The 18766-nt window shown below is 39.1% G+C and overlaps 1 protein-coding gene and 1 long non-coding RNA gene across 3 annotated transcripts in view; one reads left to right on the forward strand and one right to left on the reverse strand.

The window, feature by feature from the left end:
• The window catches only part of znf76 (zinc finger protein 76), a 15449-nt gene extending 4727 nt beyond the window's left edge, over positions 1-10722 (forward strand). For both annotated transcript variants that reach the window (XM_067415158.1, XM_067415159.1), the window contains exons 7-13: positions 1415-1531; positions 1937-2138; positions 2496-2675; positions 3509-3706; positions 3778-3968; positions 6174-6278; positions 10524-10722. In XM_067415158.1, the coding sequence (XP_067271259.1) occupies positions 1415-1531; positions 1937-2138; positions 2496-2675; positions 3509-3706; positions 3778-3968; positions 6174-6278; positions 10524-10607 (1077 nt within the window). In that variant the 3' untranslated portion in view covers positions 10608-10722. The remainder of the gene's footprint in view (positions 1-1414; positions 1532-1936; positions 2139-2495; positions 2676-3508; positions 3707-3777; positions 3969-6173; positions 6279-10523) is intronic.
• LOC137039873 (uncharacterized) overlaps positions 1-18766 on the reverse strand; it is a 55311-nt gene that overhangs the window by 6194 nt on the left and 30351 nt on the right. Inside the window, exon 5 of the long non-coding RNA XR_010897772.1 lies at positions 14038-14197. This is a non-coding gene — a long non-coding RNA (uncharacterized lncRNA). The remainder of the gene's footprint in view (positions 1-14037; positions 14198-18766) is intronic.

An 18766-nucleotide genomic window follows, 5' to 3' on the forward strand; every position in this document is an offset into this window, starting at 1 on the left:
AAAAAGTTGGGACAGGCACAATAAGAGGCCGGAAAAGTTAAATGAACACATAAGAAACAGCTGAAGGACCAATTTGCAACTTATTAGGTCAATTGTCAACATGATTGGGTATAAAAGAGCCGCTCAGAGTGGCAGTGTCTCTCAGAAGATGGGCAGAGGATCACCAATCCACCCAATGCTGCGGCGAACAATAGCGGAGCGATATCAGAAAGGAGTTTCTCAGAGAAACACTGCAGAGAGTTTGAAGTTATCATCATCTACAGCGCATAATATCATCCAGAGATTCAGAGAATCTGGAACAATCTCTGTGCTTAAGGGTCAAGGGTCAAAACCAAACTGGATGGCCGTGATCTTCAGCCCTTAGACGGCACTGCATCACACACAGGAATGCTACTGTAATGGACATCACAACATGGGCTCAGGAATACTTCCAGAAAACATTGGTGAACACAATCCACCGCGCCATTCGCCGTCGCCGGCTAAACCTCTACAGGTCAAAGAAGAAGCCATATCTAAACATGATCCAGAAGCGCAGGCGTTTCCTCTGGGCCAAGGCTCGTTTAAAATGGACTGTGGCAAAGTGGAAAACTGTTCTGGGGTCAGACGAATCAACATGTGAAGATCTACTTGGAAAACTGGGACGCCATCCGGACTAAAGAGGACAAGGACAACCCAAGCTGTTCTCAGCGCTCAGTCCAGAATCTGATCTCTGATGGTCTGGGGTTCATGAGTGTGTGTGGCATGGGCAGCTTACACATCTGGAAAGGCCATCAATGCTGAAAGGTGTATCCAAGTTCTAGAGCAACATCTGCTCCATCCAGACGGCGTCTCTTTCAGGGAAGACCTCGCATTCTCCAACATGACAATGCCAGAGCACACACTGCATCAATTACAACATCATGGCTGCGTAGAAGAAGGATCCGGCACTGAAATGGCCAGCCTGCAGTCCAGATCTTTCACCATTAGAAAACATTTGGCGCATCATAAAGAGGAAGATGCGATAAAGAAGACCTAAGACAGTTGAGCAGCTAGAAGCCTGTGTTAGACAAGAATGGGACAACATTCCTATTCCTAAACTTGAGCAGCTCGTCTCCTCAGTCCCCAGACGTTTGCAGACTGATATAAAAAGAAGAGGGGATGACACACAGCGGGAAACATGGCCACGGCACAACTTTACTGAAATGTGTTGATGCCATGAAATTTAAACTTATTTTCGCCTTAAAATGATACATTTTCTCAGTTTAAACATTTGATATGTCATCTATGCTGTATTCTGAATAAAATATAAAAATTTGAAACTTTCACATCATTGCATTCTGTTTTTCACAATTTCCAACTTTTTTGCAATCAGATTTTTGTAGATGGGTGGATAGATAGACTGATAGTGATTGACGTGTGTGTGTGTGTGTGTCAGCTGATGTTTGAGGGGAAGGTCTGGAGCTCCACTAAAGCTTCTCCGGTCGGAGAGAAGAGTTTCCGCTGCGGCCACACCGGCTGCGGACGCTTCTACACCACAGCACACCACCTGAAGGTACGCAGCCTTCCCACAATGCACTGGGGCAGATCTCAGTGAGAGGCTCACTGACGTGTGTGTGTGTATGTTGTATGTGTCTGTTGTGTGTATATGTGTGCGCATGCAACTGTGTGCGTGTGTGTGCATGTGTGTGCGCGTGTCTGTATGTGTGTGCGTGCGCATCTGTGTGTGTGTGGGTGTGTGCCATGTGTGTGTGCGCGTGCATGTCTGTGTGTGTCTCTCTGTGTGTGTATGTGTCTGTGTGTGTCTCTGTGTGTGCGTGCGTACGTGTGTCTGTGGTGTGTGCGTATCTGTGTGCGCGCGCGTGTGCCTGTGCGTGCGTGTGTGCCTCTTTGTGTGTGTGTATATATATATATATATATATATATATATATATATATATATATGTGTTGGTGTGTGCAGGTGCACGAGCGCTCTCACACAGGTGACCGCCCGTACCGCTGTGAGCTGCCGTCCTGTGGTAAAGCCTTTGCCACGGGCTATGGCCTGAAGAGCCATCAGCGCACACACACCGGAGAGAAGCCCTACAAGTGCCCCGAGGACATGTGCTACAAGGCCTTCAAGACCTCCGGAGACCTGCAGAAACACGTGCGCACACACACCGGTACGGGCCAGAACACACACACACACACACACACACACACACACACACACACACACACACACAGACACACATACACATACACACACACACACACACACACAGACACACGCATATAAATATACACGCATATAAATATACACACACACACACACGCACATAAATATATACACACACGCGCACACACACACACGCGCGCACACACCGGTACTAGGCACACACACACACACACATGCACATATATACACACGCACTCACACGTACGGGCCACACGCACACACACCGGTATGAGCCAGAAACACAAACACACACACACATACATATATACACACACACACTAAGCTATCGCTCTCTCTGCAGGTGAGAAGCCGTTCAGGTGTCCGTTCGAGGGCTGCGGCCGCGCCTTCACCACCTCCAACATCCGCAAGGTTCACACACGCACACACACAGGTGAGAGGCCATACCTGTGCCCTGAGCCATCCTGCGGAAGAGCCTTCGCCAGCGCAACCAACTACAAGAACCACATGAGGATACACACAGGTGACACACACACACAGATTTGCTCAGATTCACTGCTTGGTCTAAAAGTGAGTTGAACATCACTGCACTACTGACTAAAGCTAAACAATTTACACTGAGACTTGATTTCTGATTTGACTCACATTGAGACTTGATTCAGTTTCTGATTCAATTTACATTGAGACTTGATTTCTGATTCGATTCACATTGAGACTTGATTCAGTTTCTGATTCAATTTACATTGAGACTTGATTCAGTTTCTGATTCATTTCACATTGAGTCTTGATTCAGTTTCTGATTCGATTCACATTGAGACTTGATTCAGTTTCTGATTCGATTCACATTGAGACTGGATTTAGCTTCTGATTTGATTCACAATGAGACTTTATTCAGTTTCTGATTCGATTCACATTGAGGCTTGATTTAGCTTCTGATTCAATTTACATTGAGACTTGATTCAGTCTCTGATTCGATTCACATTGAGACTTGATTTAGCTTCTGATTCAATTCACACTGAGACTTGATTCAGTTTCTGATTCGATTCACACTGAGACTTGATTCAGATTCTGATTCAATTCACATTAAGACTTGATTAAGTTTCTGATTTGATTCAGATTGAGACTTGATTTAGCTTCTGATTCAATTCACACAAGATTTTATTCAGTTTCTGATTCGATTCACATAGAAACTTGATTCAGTTTCTGATTTGATTCACATTAAGACTTGATTTTGATTCACATTGAGGCTTAATTCAGTTTTTGATTCGATTCACATTGAGACTTGATTTAGCTTCTGATTAGATTCCCACTGAGACTTGACTTGACGGTGCGCTGACCGAAGTGTGTGTGCCTCAGGTGAGAAGCCGTACCTGTGTACGGTCCCCGGCTGTGGGAAGAGCTTCACGGAGTACTCCAGCCTTTATAAGCATCACGTGGTTCACACACACTGCAAGCCGTACACCTGCAGCCACTGCGGGAAGACGTACAGACAGACGTCTACGCTGGCCATGCACAAGCGCACCGCACACGGAGACTTCGACACCGCCGAGGACGGTGAGAAACGCTTCCTGTCCTTAATTCACATTTATGGCCCTGAAGTTTGCCAAGAACCATTTGGTGTGCAGACGGAGAGGCTTTTGAAGCGTCCGAGCAGAACGAACGCGACGGCGACGTTACCATGGATACGGACGACATCGTCAGCGCACACCTGCGGGTCCTCGGCACGGCCGTCACCATGGTAACCCAGGACGGAACCTCCATCGCCGGCCATGCCGGGCAGGTCACCATGGTTACAGATGGCAAAGAGCTGCAGCCGGTGAGTATTATGGGATGGACAGTACTGAAGGGTTATCAGAGCTCAAGTTAGTAATGGGCGATATAAACGATAGAAAATTGGCCTATGATAGAGATTTTTAATTATATTGCACTTGCGATTATACTCGCATATTGCGATAATGTATGTTGATGATGGAAATTAGCCGCAAAATTTAGAGCCATGAGCCGCCACCGATTGCAACGCATCATTGTTTTCGTCATCTTGAGTAAACACGGCTGAAAGTGAAATGGAGGAGCTCTGAAAAAGACCGGTGCAACATCAATTTAGACTCGGTTTAGATTTAATGCGTCCGATGCACACTCACACACACACACACACACACACACACACACACAAACACAAACACACGTTTGTTTTTGTGACATATGGGGACTCTCCATAGGCGTAATGGTTTTCATACTGTACAAACCGCATTTGCTATCCCCCTACACTGCCCCTAAACCTACCCGACACACACACACACACACACACACACACTGCCCCTAAACCTACCCATCACAGGAAACATTCTGCATTTTTACTTTCTCATAAAAACTCCTCCTGTGTGATTTATAAGCCTTTTGTAAAGTGGGGCCATGGGTAATGTCCTCATATTTCACCCTCTCCTGTAATACCTGTGTCATACCCATGGCATTATACACATTTGTGTCCTCATATGTCACAAAAACAAGCACACACACACACACACACACACACACACACACTGTGTCTTTGTAGTCTCGGCCGTGTATCTCTTTATGAGGACATGAACGCATAAACCGTCACTTCATGAGAATTTACTGTTTCATTTGAGGAAACTGTGATTTAAAATGAACACACTCACACACACACACTCAAAGGTCTCTTCACGGCAACCCGTCATAATAAACGTTTGGTTGAACACAGAAAATGTTCAGAATATATTAGGCTTCTGATGTACAGTAGATTTAACTTCGTCTATATATATAATGTTCATAATAATTAGTCTCTACTAATAATAATAATTATGCCTAGGTTTATTATTTTTTAGGGTGCGTTCACACTTTTAGTTCGGTTAGTTTGGTTCGGACTAAAAAACAAAAACAGAACATATAGTCCTGGTCTGCTTAGCGTTCACACTGGCGTTTATAACAGCGCACCTAAAGTTACCGAACCAAAGGCACAGGGAGACGCTCACAACCTGATTGGTCGGCTTATATGACGTAGGAGCTGCTTACAGAACATTCAGAACAACGCTGTGTGCGGATTACACGCGCGGTCATTTAATGCGTGCACATCTGTCATTATTTACCCGCTGAGAACTCATGAAGAGCTCATAAAATGTTCAAAACATTCAAAACAGCTCCAGGATTTCCTCCGTTGTGCAGAAAAGAGACGGCCGTTCTGTCGTCTGTGCCGACTAATGGCCGACAGGTCCTCTGATGAGAAGAGCCAGGTCTGCTTTTTGTGTGTTTTTTCTAGCATTTTCGAAACATGCTCGTCGGACCAAATATTGATGAGGCTCTTCCTCATTGCTCTACGTTTGCTCTCTAACGTTAACGTTACTCATTTTGGATACACCAATCTTTCCGCGTCGTCAAATCAACTGACTATGCGTCATATCTTGTGACATCACGTCCTGTTTTTGGTTCGTTTACATGTGTTTGGTCCGTGTTGCGTTCTTATATCAGTCGAACCGCACCAGAGTTCGTTTGGAAGCGGACCGAGACCCGTCTTTTAGCGCTCTCGGTCCGCTTTAGTTCGGATGGCAGCGTTCACATGTGTTCAAATGAACCGCACGAACTGAGCAATCGCACCAGGGTTCGTTTTAATCCAACCAAACATGACAAGAGTGAACTAGACATGTGCCGATTTTCGATAATGCGATTTATCACGATAATAAATATGCACAATATTGTTATCGTGGGCACTTTAAAATATCGTAAATAATAATTTATTAACAAGTTATAATTTTTTTATAATGCACTCAAGAATACTTTGCCCATCAACCGTATAAATGCTCAACACCGCTGTATTCTGCGTCAAAGGGAAGCGCTCAGGTGTAAATGAGAAGCTCGGGTGGCATTTAAGAATCAACGACATTCAAGCAGGATTTTTCAGATGGTTCTATTATAATTTATGTATCGCAAGAGGCTGCAATGTATATCACAATATGGATTTTAGGCCTTATCGCCCATGCCATCATTCGCTCTGTTCGTCCTGCAGGTTGCCATAGTAACATCAGACGGCATTATGACCGAAGGGAACCCGTCGCCGTACCAGCAGGTGGCGCTGCTCGCGACGGAAAATGGCACGCAGATCGCAGTACAGGTCAGTATATAAACCACACACACACCACAGCACTCCGAGTGTGTGTTCACAGTGTGTGTGTGTGGGCATGTTTTTGTGACATATGAGGACACAAGTGTGTATAATGCCATGGGTATGACACAGGTATTACAGGAGAGGGTGAAATATGAGGACATTACCCATGGCCCCACTTTACAAAAGGCTTATAAATCACACAGGAGGAGTTTTTATGAGAAAGTAAAAATGTGTGTGTGTGTGTGTGTGTGTGTTCACAGTGTGTGTGTGGGCATGTTTTTGTGACATATGAGGACACAAATGTGTATAATGCCATGGGTATGACACAGGTATTACAGGAGAGGGTGAAATATGAGGACATTACCCATGGCCCCACTTTACAAAAGGCTTATAAATCACACAGGAGGAGTTTTTATGAGAAAGTAAAAATGCAGAATGTTTCCTGTGATGGGTAGGTTTAGGGGCAGTGTGTGTGTGTGTGTGTGTGTGTGTGTGTGTGTGTGTGTGTGATGGGTAGGTTTAGGGGCAGTGTGTGTGTGTGATGGGTAGGTTTAGGGGCCAGTAGCAGTATTAACATTAAGTGACATGGCATCTGACGCACAGGAGCCAATGGCACATGTCGTGACACACGCAGTGGCACTTCCGGTTCTCATTGGCATATGTCAGTGGATAGTGACGTGTGTCGCGACACTGTCACGAAACGCTGACACTGGCAGTGACAGTAGCTGCGTTTCCATTACAGATTTGCGAAAAACTTTTGCGATATTTCTTAAATGTCGATAAAAAACTGTTGCGAAATGACAGCGTTTCCATAGCTGCAGTTATGCGACTAAAACATATTACTTTCCTCTCGCGATAGGTCAGTCCAGACTGATGGCACTTGGTAGGTTTGTACATCCCATCCACCGCACTAGCCATTATTATTATGGGAAGGAGACGTGTGTGTTATCCAAGCATTAATGGCAAGGAAAGCCCCTTAGGTTACTTAAGCGGCACGGATATGAGGTGTGTGTGCGTGTGTGTGTGTGTGTGTCAGATCTGCTTCAAGGTCTTCATAATAATGTAGCATTTCTGTGTTTAGAATCCAGTATTACTGTAATCCTATATTGTCTTTTATGAGTTTAATAAAGAACTCCGTGTCGTCTTCTCTCCAAACCGAACCATTATCTGTGAAGAATGATCGACTTTTACGCGCGGCAGGTTGACGCATATAGAGAAGAGCGAAATGTTTGAATTTGCATGTTAACTCAAATGTTTTATTTTTATTTTTACCACTTTCGTTATTTTGGCTAGATATTTCGTTTGATTGGCATTTGAACTGAATTTAGAAATGCTTTGGAAAAGAAAAAATTGGCATTTAATAAACGAAAAAAAAATTTTTAAATGAAGACCGCGTTTGGAGTGAGTGCATGCAAAATAATTAGTTCCCCGAGTCCACAAATAAAAATAGACAGTTTATAGTTTATAATTATGTCTTGAACTCATCTGTAGAGCTAAAAATGACAGGAGTATTGTAAATTGTTTCATCTCTCTTAAAGGAAGAAGGAAAAAATGAGAACGTCAGCGCTTTTATCGGCCATGGGTTAAAGAAAACAGCCTAACTACGAAACTAAATAGGCTGCGTTTAGGCCTAAACATTAGCCTGTAATATTATTATTTTAATGAATATGTTGATTATGAAAAGTGAGCAGCATGAGTAAGAATCGTAATATGTTTGAGACCTGGGGAGTCACATGATTTTGATCACTTCGAGTTTTATTTTCTAGAAAGTCTTTCTTAAAAAATATATTTAGTTTTGTATAAATTGTATTTTTATTTTGATTGATGTTTCATCAATGAATTGCCTGTTTATTAGATAAGAAGCAAACTAAGATCGTCTGGAATGGATTGACGTGCGTAACTGGCCTGTTTCCTCGGCCTTTGAGTAAGGCTGAGACTATAGCCTAGCTCTTTCTGTTTTAATACATTTCTTGAATATATGTCTTAATTACAGTATATATAGCCTGTAGTCCTTATTAGGAGAAAATATATGTCCTTTTAACTACATTATCTTGTTATTACGACCCAATTGAGTGGAAAATATAATATATTGGCCCTATGTTGCAGCAATGCGTCACCGCAACAGGTGACATGTAAATGCGAAAAAAACGTTTCCATTGCAGTTTTGCGAAAATGTCCTTTTTCTAATCGCCTGAAAAACCACCTCATGAGAGCGTAAAAACTTTTTTGCGATATATGGGAGTTTTTGCGAAATTGCCGCGTTTCCATTGGGCGTATTTTCAATTCACAATTTCAATTTGCGCAATTTGAAGGGTAATGGAAACGCGCTTACTGAGTCGCGGAACATGTCGCTGTATGTGACACTCACTGGCAGATGAACTGAACAACTATACTCACGTAATTGTGGCACAAAAGCCACATTTTCGTGACTTTTTCCCCCTCTTAAATAAATGTTAATCTAACTTGTTAAATTTAGTAATATGTGTTAGTTTGTGACAAGCAGTATCTGAGTGGCATGTGCCACTGAATGATTTATGCAATGCCAATATTGGTGGCAATGTTGTTGATCACGCAAACTGCACGTCCTAGAAAACACGTACAAACCATTATAAGTCACTACAAATATCGCATTAACAGTCGCATCCGTTACTGTAGTAAAGCTTTAATTTTGCATCATGCTGCACGCTCTCCTCTAGGTGTCAGTATAGCCAGCGCAAAGATACGCCATAACTTAAGACAGTTGAGGAACATCAACGGGTGGTGTATTTGATATTTTGTTTGCAAGTTTGACGGTAGCAAAAACAGTATCTGATAGTATCAGAGTCTGATATGTTAAGGCAAATTTGTAAATACTTTATCAAATTTATTTTTTGCATACTTAGGCCTACTCAGTCATGGCTTTAATATTTCACAACTAATTATATTGGCATTGCATAAATCATTCAGTGGCACATGCCACTCAGATACTGCTTGTCACAAACTAACACATATTACTAAATTTAACAAGTTAGACTAACATTTATTTAAGAGGGGGAAAAAGTCACGAAAATTTGCCAGTGTCAGCGTTTCGTGACAGTGTCGCGACACACGTCACTGTCCACTGACATATGCCAATGAGAACCGGAAGTGCCACTGCGTGTGTCGCGACATGTGCCATTGGCTCCTGTGCGTCAGATGCCATGTCACTTAATGTTAACACCGTCTCTCTTAGGGGCAGTGTGTGTGTGTGTGTGTGTGTGTGTGTGTGTGATGGGTAGGTTTAGGGGCTGTGTGTGTGTGTGTGTGTGTGTGTGTGTGTGTGTGTGTGTGTGTGTGTGTGTTATGGGTAGGTTTAGGGGCTGTATGTGTGTGTGTGTGTGTGTGTGTGTGTGTGTGTGTGTGTGATGGGTAGGTTTAGGGGCAGTGTGTGTGTGTGTGTGTGTGTGTGTGTATGTGTGTGATGGGTAGGTTTAGGGGCAGTGTGTGTGTGTGTGCGTGTGTGTGTGATGGGTAGGTTTAGGGGCAGTGTGTGTGTGTGTGCGTGTGTGTGTGCGTGTGCGTGTGTGTGTGTGTGATGGGTAGGTTTAGGGACAGTGTGTGTGTGTGTGTGATGGGTAGGTTTAGGGGCTGTGTGTGTGTGTGATAGGTAGGTTTAGGGGCTGTGTGTGTGTGTGTGTGTGTGTGTGTGTGATGGGTAGGTTTAGGGACAGTGTGTGTGTGTGTGATGGGTAGGTTTAGGGGCTGTGTGTGTGTGTGTGTGTGATGGGTAGGTTTAGGGGCTGTGTGTGTGTGTGTGTGTGATGGGTAGGTTTAGGGACAGTGTGTGTGTGTGTGATGGGTAGGTTTAGGGGCTGTATGTGTGTGTGTGTGTGTGTGTGTGTGTGTGTGTGTGTGTGTGTGTGTGTGTGTGTGTGTGTGTGTGTGTGTGATGGGTAGGTTTAGGGGCTGTATGTGTCTGTGTGTGTGTGTGTGTGTGTGTGTGTGTGTGTGTGTGATGGGTAGGTTTAGGGGCTGTATGTGTGTGTGTGTGTGTGTGTGTGTGTGTGTGTGTGTGTGTGTGTGTGTGTGATGGGTAGGTTTAGGGGCAGTGTGTGTGTGTGTGATGGGTAGGTTTAGGGGCAGTGTGTGTGTGTGCGTGTGTGTGTGATGGGTAGGTTTAGGGGCAGTGTAAGGGGATAGTAAATACGGTTTGTACAGTATAAAAACCATTACACCTATGGAATGTCCCATATGTCACAAAAACAAATGTGTGTGTGTGTGTGTGTGTTACAGCTAGAGGATCAGCAGACACTGGAGGAGGCGATCACCATGGCGACAGCAGCGATTCAGCACAGCGGACTGACCTCAGATCAGTGACGGCGGAAAATCACAGAGGCCTTTTTAACGTGTAGTGTGTGTGTGAGAGCCAGCCGAAGTGAACCATGAGGAAAATAAAGATGTATATTTGGTAATAAATAAGCTTTATGCAGCACGTCTGTGTGGAGTGGTTATTGAGATGAAAACTAGCCCAAAAAACACATTTTTATGTTTATTAAACTTGTATGTCTTTATGAGAATGGAATTACTCACCGTCTCTCTTGTATATTAGTGAAAATATGCAACTGGCACACATATAAGGGCTTAAAAATGGATTGTATTCCTTATTTTTTTCTTTTGATGGTTTAATGTCACATATTGGTCAATTCAATATTCATAACATTAAAAATATATACATTGAGGGTTCGGCAGTAACGTGTGTCCGAGACCAGTGGATGTTTTGAAGGGGCGAGTAAGTGGATTAAAACCCCATTACAGAAAATAACTAGCGAGTCACCAAAACGCAAGAATGATCATTAGTTTAGTGTAAGTGGCGATGGACAGTGGATAATAGTGTAATATATAATGAACTGAAGGTGGCGCTGTTGACGCTCCAGGAGAAATCACAACACGAGACACTGAGAAACTGAGCTAAACATTCAACGTTTATATATTTATAACATATGATACAGTTAAACAACATCACATGACCAAGAGTGTGTTTTCCTGAACACCATCACCACGGAACATGATTTCATACGACAGCTCCATAAACTATTCACTAACATTAATCACTTACATTAAAGATGCAATATTAACTGTTTTTGTTCTGTTTCAGCAGCGAAAATAGTTCACAGCAGAACCGTAAAGCATCTCAGCAACAAGTGTGTGTGTGTTACTGAATGATTCAGTGTTTGAATGAATCGGTTGAAGATTCAATGACCTGTTCATAAACGACTCCCTCATTCTTGAATGAATCGACTCAATGACTCACTCGTTAAAACTCACCTGCTGGTGGTTCAGTTTCATGTTTAAACATACATTTCAACATTTCTTATTTATTTATTTATTTATTTATCCAAAAATACAAATCTCATAACGTTATTTAATGCAGTTGTAATTTTTCAGTGTAAAGGATTTAATTTGATTGGTAACAGCTCTATAGTGTCTTATTTTAATTGAATGTATAGATCAAATTTAAGAATATAATGAAGTATAGCCTATATTTGATAAGATTAGAGGAAAAATGCCCTTTATAAAAGGTAAAAATATCACAGATATGCAGATTTAAAATAAGTCAAAGCAATGAACACTGGTGAGAATATTACTTCAGAATAAATTATATTTACAACACAAAAAAAAAAAAAAAATCCAGACAAGTGAATGACCGATTTACTTGTCCGAATGACAAATACATGTTGAGCCCTGTACCTTTTTAAATACACCATATTAAATGAGTCAACTTCCCCCTCTTAATTACTCTTGTGAGTATTCATTATAAATAATTAACCCCCAAAATGTCATTCCGCGTTAAAATACGTCAAAAATGTAGAAAATATTAATAAAAGTATTTAAAATCTTCGACTGATAAGCCTGACAGAAAGACTTTTGTCTCCAAATTACGATTTCGTGATTCTTGGGTAACCATAATGCATTTTGGTATGTCATGTGACATAATATTGTTCATTAAAGAAGACCCTGAAGGACCAAAAGTCAGTGAGCGTCTCTTAAAGCTGATATTTTGAGCTTTCCGGTCACTGGTGCACTTTAGCAATATCACATGATAACATTTATATACAATACATTTATAATGTAGAAATATTAAAAACCATCTATTTGATCTAAACGATTGCCTTAAAGTGATAGTTAAGTTAGTAAGTTAAGTTAAGATAGTTAAGTGATAGATAAGTTGTGTTTTCCACAGTTAGTGCCTGATTATTAAGAAAACGTTTGTTTTGTCATTAACACAAACCTTCTGTTATCCAGAATGGCATAACAATATAGTTTCTAATTCATATTTGTAAATTTTAGGTATCGTTATTAAAAGAGATTTGCAAGAATAGCCAATTAAACGATAGTTACATTTATATTTTTACAAAGGCTATATTTTAATTACGTCGAGTTAATGTTACATCTTGAATGTTACAATATATTATTTTGAAAAATGTTTTTAAATATATGAGGATGACTTTCATGGTGCGATTAATTTAACCCATATTTGTGTTAGATTACACAATTCAGTTTTTTTGATGAGCTAAGGACAAAACAAGTCTTATTTACTTTATTGGAAAACATTTTTAAACATTTAAACTGTTTTGATTCTGAAATTTGAGTTATAGGCCAAAAATGAACCCAGGAAATCCCAAATGTATTATATTAATTGTGATTAAAATTTAGTTTTTAACTGTTGGTTGAGCTCCAATTATGGATCTCAGTACATTTGTATATGCCAACACTGGTAGAAATGTAATTATTTAAAAAAAAAAATAAATAAAAAAAAATTACCGTTATATTTTCATGAGGAAAAAATTGGTCTCAAAATGGTTAATTATATTCCAAAAATGAGCACATGCATTAAACACAAACCCTCTGTTATCCAGAACGACATGTATAACAATATAGTTTTTAATTCATATTTATACATTTCAGGCATAGTTATCATGAGAGATCTGCGAGACTTGCCAATTAAACGATAGTTACATTTATATTTTAATTATATTTTTTACAAAGGCTATGTTTAAATTACGTCGTGTTAATGTTAGATCTTGAAGGTAATATATTATTTTGATAAGCGTATTTAAATATATGAGGATGACTTTTATGGCGCGATTGATTTAACATATTTGTGGTAGATTACACAATTCAGTTTTTTTATTGAGTTAAGTATAAAACAAGTCTTATTTACTTTATTGGAAAACATTTTTAAACATTTAAACTGATTTGGTTCTGAATTTTGAATTATCAGCCAAAAATGAACCCAAAATCCAAAATGTATTATATTAATTGTGATTAAAATGCTTTTTAACTGTTGGTTGAGCTCCAATTATGGATATTACGTATACCAACACTGGTGTAATATTGTTTTTTAAAATCATTACCGTTACCCATGAATTATATTTTCATGAGGAAAGGTTGGTCTAAAAATGGTTTATTATGTACCAAAAATGAGCACATGACAACACTAAAAGAAAGTACTAAAAAAAATGTTGTTGTTGTTGCCGGATTTATTTATTTATTTAAAATCCTTTTCCGTCATATGTAGCTGCATGGACTTGTAGAGAAAATACAAACTTTAATAATCCTAGACGCATTTCTAATGGTACATTTCCCACTGAGGTAAAATGTCGTTAAAAAGACGCGCGCTTTCGCCGGTTTGAATGGCTTTGATTTGAATCGCCCGCCTCATCAAATAAATTAGTGAGGCCAGGGTTATCGTTAATTAAACATCAATATTGGTAGTTATTTAAACAACGACAACAATAAAACTTACCGGAATAATGTTTAGTTGATCTTTTCTCAGGTGTCGCTTGTCAAGCTCAAGCCCTGGCTGCAGTTCGGTAAAGTGACCGGCAGAGGTCAGCAGCGTCACTCTGTGCGCCATCAGTGCGTGTGACGTCACAGCTCACGTCTCACGAAGAGAATGGAAAGGTCTGAAAGTTTTAGAGACTTAATTAATAATGAATGCATTCCAGTGTAAACCAGTGTTATTTTAGTCTCATTTATAGTATTTATTAATATTTTGAGTTAGCTTTTATTTTTTTCATTTTAAATTTGAGTAATTGTCGTTTTTTAAATAATAATAATTATAATAAATACTATTTTGATTTAATTCATTTGTACTAGTTTTAGATGATTTAATTTAGTAGTGCTTTGACTTAAACTTTTGTAATTTAGTTGCCATAAGGCAGCATTTCAATTTTCCTCTCATATTATTTCAGGTTTATTTCAATTAACAAAACTTTTTAGTTATACTTTTAGCCCTCCGCATCTCTTTTAAGACGTTTTTCCATTACATTTCCAGACACAGAATGTGAATTTGCTGTTTTTCTGTGTTTTACTGCGGTTCTCACACACACACACACACACACACACACACACACACACACACACACACACACACACACACACACACACACACACACACACACACACACACACACACACACACACACACACACACACACACACACACACGCAGACTTGTTCTCAGTTCTCCCCGTCTATGGTTCTCCCTCAGCAACAGTCTCTAATTGGCTGAGATGCTGTGACGTCAGCCAATGACAGCGGCGTTGGGGTTTCCTCCTCAAAACTGACTGGAAACACCAATGTGTGTGTGTGTGTGTGTGTGTGTGTGTGTGTGTGTGTGTGTGTGTGTGTGTGTGTGTGTGTGTGTGTGTGTGTGTCCTTGTTTATATTACATTGTGTAATATATAAGGATAGTAGGATAGTTTAAGGATAGTAAAACCTGAGATCACCTACATTTGGGGGACCAGCCAGCAGAAGCTATTCAAAAGGCTTATAAATCACACAGGAGGAGTTTTTTTAAGAAAGTAAAAATGCAGAATGTTTCCTGTGATGGGTAGGTTTAGGGCTAGAGTATGTGTGTGTGTGTGTGTGTGTGTGTGTGTGTGAGTGTGTGGGGGGAGAGGAAGTTGAACCGAGGACACACCCAGACTAAGATCATACCAGAACAAACACACACACACCCATTCGCTGGTATTAAGATGAAAGACAACACAAATAAACACTTTAATTTCGGCTAAAATCTATTCTCTACAACAGTGTGTGCTGAACCAACCATAGTGTGTGTGTGTGTGTGTGTGTGTGTGTGTGTGTGTGTGTGTGTGTGTGTGTGTGTGTGTGTGTGTGTGTGTGTGTGTATGTATGTGAAAGATAGTGTGCCCTTTTTTATATTACATTGTTTTGAAAAGGCTTATAAATCACACAGGAGGAGTTTTTTGAAAAGTAAAAATGCAGAATGTTTCCTGTGATGGGTAGGTTTAGGGGCAGTGTGTGTGTGTGTGTGTGTGTGTGTGTGTGTGTGTGTGTGTGTGTGTGTGTGTGTGTGTGTGTGTGTGTGTGTGTGTGTGTGTGTGAAGGGTGAGCCGGCTGAGGGACTGTTTGGATTGAGATGGGGGTTTGTTTTGGTTGTGTGAGGATATGGGGGTAGGTGTGTGTGTGTGTGTGTGTGTGTGTGTGTGTGTGTGTGTGTGTGTGTGTGTGTGTGTGTGTGTGTGTGTGTCGAGCGACAGCTGCTGGCTTAGTTTCCCGGGAACTTTAGGACAATGAGACTGTGTGAGACTTGGGCAAACAGCTGCCAAACACGTCAACAGCGTTAAATCACAAACTCAGCTTGAGGATCAACAGGCGGAGCTTCAGGAGCAAATCAAGCTCCAGACTACAACTGAGAGCCAGCAGAAGCTTTGGGGAAGGGTTACGCGCCTTAGAACGGCATGTTTGTGCGCTATCAAAAAGACTTTAGTTAATGAAACAAGATTGTTGTAGTACGTTATACAAGTAAATTCTTTGGTAGTCTTTCTGCTTCAAAATGTCATGTTTTTACTGTAAAAAATGATTCTTCTTAGTTATAAATAAAAAAACATTATTAAACTACATTTTACAATAAAATAAATTCTATTTTAGTCTTTCTGCTTCAAAATGTCACATTTGTACGCTATAAAAAAGAAATTTATCAAAGATTAATCTAGTACGTTATACACAAAAAAACATTATTAAACTATATTTTACAATAAAATAAATTCGATTTCAGTCTTTACTTCAAAATGTCATGTTTGTATGCTGTAAAAAAATATTTTTCTAAGTTTTTCATTAAAAAAAACTTTATTTAACTACATTTTACAATTTTTTAAAATTATATTTTAGTCTTTTTACTTTAAAAAATCATGTTTATACACTCTAAAAAATAATTCAGTGGCTTAGTAAATATCACAGTAATAATTAACTTTATTAACTTAATAAAATCTCTCAATATCATTTACTTGATGGTTTTAGTTAAACATACCAAAATAATTGACTAAAAATCCAACAGTTAATTTTGTCTAAAATGTATAGCTATATTTAAATTTTTTTCACTAAAATAATTTAGTATTCAAATAACCAATTATTTATTTTAAATATACTTAATACATTTGTGAAATTTATTTCAAAATATTTGAGAATGGAGAATTAAACCGATATGTTTTAAGAACCACAAATATTACTTAATTAAAATCAAGATTATTAATATTTAACACACACTGAAGAAATTGAGTAAGTTTACTCGATTAAAACAATGCGCCCCTCCCCCACCCTCTGACGTGACATCTCGACGGTTGAGTGAGGGCGGATATTTGAATTCTCCTCAGTCACCAGAGCAGTTTCTTCTTCTCAGCGTCGCAGAATTGGGGCATTTCCTCTGTGAAATTCAGGTTTGTATGTTTGTTTTTTTATCTATATAATCATTACTGTGCTTAAGGCATTTTGTTTAATTCAAAACAACATACAGGGACAGTGTGAGTCACCTTAAGTTAACGTGTGGCGTTGGTCTTTGAAACGCCTGCTGTGTTGCTCAAAACACACAACTTTATTCGTAAAGATAATGAATATAATGAATTTGGATGATAAAATCTTATTTAAACTGGGCACTGTTTATTTATTGTCAGGTTATGGAGTCTGGCGCCTCGCAGCATCTTTCAGCTACGAATGAAACCGGTCTCAAGTTCAAAGTCCACCCGCAGACCGCTAGCGTTAGTCCATCTCAGGCTCGAGAAACAGCGCTGATACGGTGGAAATGGGATAACAGACCGGTTGATTACACTTGAATTACTTTTAAATGTTTCATTTTTACTTCTAAAATGTCTGTTACATGAGTTTAAATGTTGTAAAATAACTGTTATTCTTAACATGTCAAAACAGTATATGCTGTAACGTTATTGCTGTAACTTACTCATCGACAATAAAGGCCATGTCATGTATGTGTTTGTGTGGACTGTGGAGTATTTTACAAAGGTTTAGAGGAAATTAAAGTTATACTATACAAGTTAGTAATACTCATAAGTAAAAACAGTTCATATTAGTCATAAATATTGGTTTTTAAATGCTTTTTACCCAATTTTTTCTACTCAATTGAATTTGTTAATGTAACAAATGCCGTTACTCAGATCTACTTAATTTTTTTACTTACATTTACTCAGTTCATATGGTGTCTATAATTGATTTCACTGCTTTAAAATGTACTCAATTTTTTTAGTGTAAAAATGTTTCACCAAAAAAATTGAGTAAATCATAGTATTAGTTTTTAGAGTGTATGCTGCAAAAAATGATTTTTCTAAGTTTCACATAAAACAAACATTATTTATTATTTAACTAAATTTTACAAAAAAAATTATATTTTAGTCTTTTTACCTAAAAATGTATTTTATGTTTGTATGCTGTAATAAATTATTTATCTAAGTTGTAAATGAAACAAAGATTATAGCGTTTTACAAGTAAATTCTATTTCGATATTCCTACTTCAAAATTTCACATTTGTACATTGTAAGAAAGACTTTTTGTAAATTAAACGAAGATTAATTTAGTACGTTATACACGAAAATACTATTTTAGTCGTTCTACTTTAAAATGTCGTCGTATATACGCTATGAAAAGTTATTTGTCTAAGTTGTAAATAAAATAAACATTACTTTACAAGTAAATTCTATTTCAGTTTGTTTCAAAATGTCATGCTTGTATGCTGTAAAAAATATTGTAAGTTGTAAATAAAACAAACGTTATTAAACTACATCTCACAATAAATTCTATTTCAGTCTTTCTACTTTAAAGTTTCACGTTTGTTTGATGTAAAACTTGACTTTTCTAAGTTCTAAATCAAACCAACATGTTTATGTTCATGTTTTAATTCGTTTTCTCGCCAGTTTGAGAAGAGATGTCAATATGAACTCAATATGGTTTTATATTTGTGCGATTAGGTTTTCATCAGTGTGATATGGCCCTTCCTCCACCCACTCTGAGACTCTTTTGTGATGCGTCACACACACACACACACACACACACACACACACACACACACACACACACACACACACACACACACACACACACACACAATTGTGAAACTCCAGGAGTGTTTGATTTGCAAATCATTTGTGTGATCCAGAAACTGACCGGCGTGAAAACGCCCAATGCAAATCACATCGAACTCACACTCATGGACTCAAGCC

This window comes from Pseudorasbora parva, chromosome 14, assembly GCF_024679245.1.
Source record: "Pseudorasbora parva isolate DD20220531a chromosome 14, ASM2467924v1, whole genome shotgun sequence".
NCBI lineage: Eukaryota > Metazoa > Chordata > Actinopteri > Cypriniformes > Gobionidae > Pseudorasbora > Pseudorasbora parva.